The sequence below is a fragment of the Athene noctua genome, chromosome 25, assembly GCF_965140245.1.
Source record: "Athene noctua chromosome 25, bAthNoc1.hap1.1, whole genome shotgun sequence".
NCBI lineage: Eukaryota > Metazoa > Chordata > Aves > Strigiformes > Strigidae > Athene > Athene noctua.
The window spans coordinates 3,293,839-3,299,397 of NC_134061.1; the positions used below are offsets into that span (position 1 = coordinate 3,293,839).

Sequence of the window (5,559 nt, forward strand, 5' to 3'; positions counted from 1 at the left end):
ACCCCTCACGGGGGGCCAGGGACCCCCGGCCCAGAGGGCACCCACGCACCTCGTGTGTGTGTCCGTCCCCCCCCCCAACCTTTTTTCTCAGAGCCGTAGGACCAGTCGTTGTCGTTGATGTCGTCGTTGTCCTCCTGGTCGCTCTCAGACTTGTTCATGTTGTTGCTGCTCGCGATCCTGCGCGGGGAGGGGGGAAGGTCAAGGACCCACAGCCAGGATCCGCCCCGCACCCTCCCCAGCCCTGCCATGCTCCCCCCCAGACAAGGGTCCCCAGGAGCCACTAAGTGGGGGGACAGAGGAGTCAGGATTCCCGGTTTGTTGCTGCACGAAGGCAGGAAGCAGCGGGTTAGAGCAAGAGGAGCTGCAGGTGGGACTCCAGGGTTAGGGGGCAAGGGCGTGCACCCCCACAATGAAAAACAAGGAGGGGGGAGAGCCTGGATGCCCAGTGTCCACCCCAGGCTCACCAGCGCCAAGATGGGGGTGTCCAAACCCTCCGCACCCCCCACCGAGACCCAACCTCAGCCACCCCTTGTGCCTCAGTTTCCCCGCACGGGGGAGAACCACCAGAGCCCCCAGCTCAGCTGTTTTTTGGGGGGGGGGGGACACACACACGCGCTCACCTCCGGTTGGCGATGCGGCTGCTGTTGCGGCCCATGCCCAGGCACTTCTCCAGGTGGGGGGCGAAGCGGGAGGCGGCGATGCTGCGGCTGCAGTTGGGGCACACGCACTCCTTGTTCTTCCACTGGTTGTAGACCTGCCCGAAGATGTCCACGCCGGGCTGGTCCACGATCTCTGCAGGGGGGGGGGGGGGCACACGCATCAGCACACCCCCCCCATCCAGCTGGCTGTGCCCCCCCAGCTCTGGTGCTTTGCTTTGGGGGGGACGGACACGGTTCTTGGGCCACTGGTCGTTTTTCAGACCCTCAGCTTGGCTTTGGGGGCCTCAAACCAGCGGCAGCACAGTGGGGGGCGCTGGGACATGTCCCCAGGTCTGGGACACGTCCAGCCATCACCAAGGCACCAACCCCACCGCCCCCGAGCCCCCCCCAGCACCCTCCCCACGCCTCCCAGCACTGTCTCTGATTGTAGGTGGGCACAAGGGACTTGGGGTGCCCCCCCATACACCCCAAATATGCCCGCCCCCCCCCAAGGGGCAGTGGGTTTTGCTGCATCACCCTCTCTTGAAGGGGGGGCAGAGGGGTCTCTCCTACCTGCACCCACCCAGCCACGCTCACCCAGGGCAGAGCCCCCCGCCTTGGCACATTTCTGGGGTTCAAGTTCACCCCAAGGATTTACAAAATGGCTCCTCTGGGCCGGGAGGACACTCTGGGCCAACGCGTGTTTAATCCTCGCGCCCAAATCCTGACGCGTGGGGACGAGCGGCGGCACGGGGAGCACGGTGCCGGCCGTGTCCCCGCTGCCAGCGTCACCCCGTCCCCGAGGGGGGGGGCTCGGGGCGCTCACCGAAGTCCTTCATGCTGTCGGGGTCCGTGTCGTCCAGGAAGAAGTAGCCACACTTGACGGCCCGGTGGACTTCGAAGCAGAGGCCCAGGCAGGCATCTTCCACCAGGTCCGTGTAGATCTCGTGCGCGATGGCCTTGGGTCAAAAAAAAAAAAAAAAAAAAAGGGGGTCGGGGGGGTGTTAGGGGTGAGGAGGGGCGTTCTGGGGGGACAGACGGACAGCCTGGGGAGCGGGGGGGCCACCCAGCCGGTCCCTGGGGGGGCACTCACCTCCAGTTTGCTGTTATCCAGGCCAGACAAAGACATTTCCTCCATTTTCATTTGCAACTGCTCGCGGAGGAGTCACGCCAAACGCTCATAGCACAGGACACGCTGGGGGGGGTCTCGCTGCGGGGGGGGGGCGGGCAGGGGGCATGTTGGCACCTCACCTGCGGACAGCAGATCCCCCCCACCCTGCCAAAATCCCACCCCATGCCCTGGGGTAGGCCCCAGGGGTGTGTCCAGGGCCCAAGAGGCAGAGTCCTGGGTTTAAACCCCACAGGAATTTGGGGGGGGGGGGGGGGGGGGGGAGGGGGGAAGCACGGGGTCCCTCAGTCTGGCACAACTCCCCCCCCCCATGATGAAGGGAGCCCCCCCCCACCAGCTCCCAGGATGGCCTCTCCCCGCTGGCCACCATGATGGGGGGGGGGACACCCCCTGCACCTCGCTGCCAGACCCCCCCCCCCCCCCCCCAGGCCTGGGACATGTCCAGCCATCACCAAGGCATCAACCCCGCCCCCCCGAGCCCCCCCCCACCCCCCAGCACTGTCTGTGATTGTAGGTGGGCACAGGGGACTTGGGGTGCCCCCCCATACACCCCAAAGCTGCCCCCCCCCCTGAAAGGGGCAGTGGGTTTTGCTGCATCACCCTCTCTTGAAGCTGATGGAGGGAGGGGACAGCACAGGGACCACCGTGTGCCCCCCCCACCCCACAGAGGACACCCCAGACCCCCCCTCCAACAGCACTTTAAAGGGGGGGGGGCAAACTCACGCCAAGCGCCCCCCCAGCCCTGCGCTGCTGCCGGCACCCCCCAACGGTCAGCACGGGCCGGTGGTTTGTACCACCCCGCTCTCGGGGGGGGGGGGGGGCATGATTCCGACCCAACCACCGGGACGAGAAGGGGGCGGGGGGGGCGCGTGTTTGTGTGTGGTGTGTGTGTCCCCCCCCCGCACCCCAACACCCGCTTCCGGGCCTGGCCCGGGGATTTCTGCCCTTCGCTGCCTGAAGGGGAAACACCGGCTCAGGCCTGGGCCCCCCCCCCCGGACCCCCCCGCCCCGGGGTTGAGAGGTCGGTGCGGTGCAGGCAGAGCCCGGGGAGGGAGGGAGGGTGCGGGGGGGGGCCCTGGTGCTGCCCAGCCCCCCCGCGGCAGGCAGGCCTGCAGGCAGGGCCCGAGGAGCCAAACAAAAGGGATGAAGGGACCCGGGCTGGGGGGGGCTGCGCCCAGTTTGGGGGGGGGGGGGCAGGCACCCTCCTGCTCCCTCCCCCTTGCCCCGGGGTGGTGCCAGCCATGGGGGGGACACACACCCCCAAACCCCCCCGCGTGCTGCATCAGGCTGGGGCCTGGGGGGGCAACAGGAAAGGGGGGGGGGGGTGGCAGCTGGAGAGGCAGCGAGGGGGAAGGGGGGCCCCAGGGCCGGGGGGGCCCCCACAGCGCCCCCACAGCGCCGGGGAGCTCGACGGGGATCTGCTGGGGTTGGGGGGGGTCACGGGGGTTTCAGGAGCGGGGGGGGGACGCACAGGGCGGGGCGCGGCCGCGGGGGGGGGTCGGGGGAGCCCTAAGGGACCCAAAACAGCGCTGGGGGGGCGGGGGGGGGCTGGGGCCCTCGGGGAAGGCGGGGCGGGGGCACCGGGCCGCCCCCCCCCCCCCCCGGTGCTGCTTGGGCCCCACGGCGGGGCGGGGCCCCGGGAGCTGCAGGCACAGAGGGGCGGGTTCGGGGGGGTCGGGGGGGTCGGTCGGTCACTCACCGGCGCGGAAGGGCCCGTCGGGGCCGGGTCAGCGCCCCCCGCCGCTCCGCCGCGGGGCCCGGCGGCCGCTCGCCATGCTTGGCGGCAGCGCCGCCCGCCCTGCCGGGGCCGGGGCCGGGGCCGGAGCGGTGCGCGGGAGCGGGCGGGCCGGGCCTGGCGCTCCCTCCGCCCGGCGGCGGCGGCCCGAGGCGGGAGCGGGGGGGAGCGGGAGGTGGGGGGGAGCGGGGCGGGGCGCCGCACCCGGCGCGTAGCTGGCACCGCCCCCCCGCGCCCGCCCGCCAATGGGGAGGCGCCGTGAGGGGCGCGGCCAATGGGAGCGGCCGCCGCCGCCGCCGCTGCGCGGGGCCGGTACCTTGGCGGAGGGCGGAGCGGCGGGGCGGGAGGAGGGGGCGGAGCCTGAGGGGGTGTGGCGGGGGCGGGGCGAGAGGAGGCGGGGCTTGGGGAAGGGGCGGGGCTTGGGGCCCTCCCTGTGCGTGCCGCGGGGCTTCTCCCCTCCCCCCCCCGGGTCCCCCGACCCTCACGGACCCCCCCGACCCCACGGACCCCCCCCATCCTCATGGACCCCCCGACCCCACGGACCCCCCCGACCCCCCGGACCCCCCCCCATCCTCATGGATCCCCCCGACCCCCACGGACCCCCCGGACCCCTCCTACCCTCACAGCCCCCTCCCATCCACCCCCATGCCCCCCCTCCAATAATGACTCAATGAACCCCCTAATCCTCCTCCCTACAGACCCCCCGGATCCCAACAGATCCCCTCCCCCCCGGGAGTGACCCCCCCCTTGCTCCCCACTAGCAATCCCTACAAATCCCCATGGATCCCCCCCCAGCCCCGTGCAGCCCCCAAAATTACCCCTAGGGACACCCTCCCCCCCCCCCAGTGATCCCCCACCTCCACAACAGGAGGTGGGGGGGCAAAAACACTCCTCACACTGTTGTTTTTTTTTTCCTAAAGTTTTATTTTTTATAGTAATGACATGAGAACAGAAACATTATTTTTCACTTTATTATACAAAAAAAAAAAAAAAACAAAAACCCAAAAACTCAAAAAAACTCAAAATACAACAAAAAAAAAAAAAAAAGAACCGAAACCCAAGCAAACCGGGAAACCGCAGATGCGAGGCCCCCGCGTCCCGCTCAGCCGTACAAATTCCAAGTTGGGATTATTATTTTTTTTTTTTAATTTTTTTTTTTGTCTTTTTTTTAAACCTACAAAAACACTCTTTAAATATTAGAAAAAAAAGATGATATTTTTTTTGTGTGGTTTTTTTTTTTTTTTTTTTTTTTTTAATGTAATTCACAAGAACTTCCATCTAAAGGATCCCGGGTTTTTGTGGCAGTGCCAAAATGCACTCAGGTTCAATTCTCTTACAGCGCAAACGCCTTTTCCCCCAATTGTCGGCGCTGTAAGAATTTTTCATTTTTATTATTATTTTTTATTATTTTTTTTTTAAAACAGAAAAAAGAAAAAAAAAAAGGTTTTTTTTTTTGTCTTTTTTTTGTACTAAAAACACATCCACTAAAACACGATGGTGCTGGGTACATTCAGCAGAAAAAGGGATGGGTTTCCCCTTAGGGGATGGAGGGGGGGGGGGGGGGGGGGGATTAAAAATTGGGAAGAAAATTAAAGGAAAATCCCAAATGGAGGCAGTGGGGGGGGGAAGGAGACAGGGGGATGGACAGACGGACACGGCGGGGAGGGGGGACACAACACACGGCCGGGTTCTCTTGGAGGCCCCGGTCCCAGGGGGGACACGGGGGGATTGTCCGTGCGGGGGCACCCAGGTTCACACCCACCCCCCAGGGTTGGGGTAAATTTCCCAAAATGATGTTTTTTCAGCCCGATTTGAGGCCGAGAGGCTCTGATAGGGAGTGTCACCCCCCCCACACCCCCCCCCCAGGCACTGAGGGGGGGCCCCGGGGTTGTTTTGGGGTGTCATCGGGGGGGAGGGGGGCTGGATTTGGGGTGTTGAGAGCAGCAAGTCAGGGGGGGGTCATGGGACCCCCCTATTGCAGCCAGAAAAAAACCCAAATCTGCAGCTTGCCCCCCCCCTCTCTCCCCCACACCCCCCGCCCCCCCAGCCACCCCGCT

General features: G+C 65.8%; 1 protein-coding gene across 1 annotated transcript; it reads right to left on the bottom strand.

Annotated features, from left to right (window-relative positions):
- Window positions 1-5: 5 nt before the first annotated feature.
- ATXN7L3 (ataxin 7 like 3) lies at window positions 6-3,603 on the bottom strand. Its single transcript, XM_074927154.1, has 5 exons — window positions 3,467-3,603; window positions 1,732-1,848; window positions 1,465-1,597; window positions 621-792; window positions 6-177 (listed from the first exon to the last, which is right to left on the bottom strand). Exons 2-5 carry the CDS (start codon window positions 1,780-1,782, stop codon window positions 6-8), a joined length of 528 nt encoding a protein of 175 aa, XP_074783255.1. The 5' UTR covers window positions 1,783-1,848; window positions 3,467-3,603.
- Between the last annotated feature and the right edge of the window lie 1,956 nt (window positions 3,604-5,559).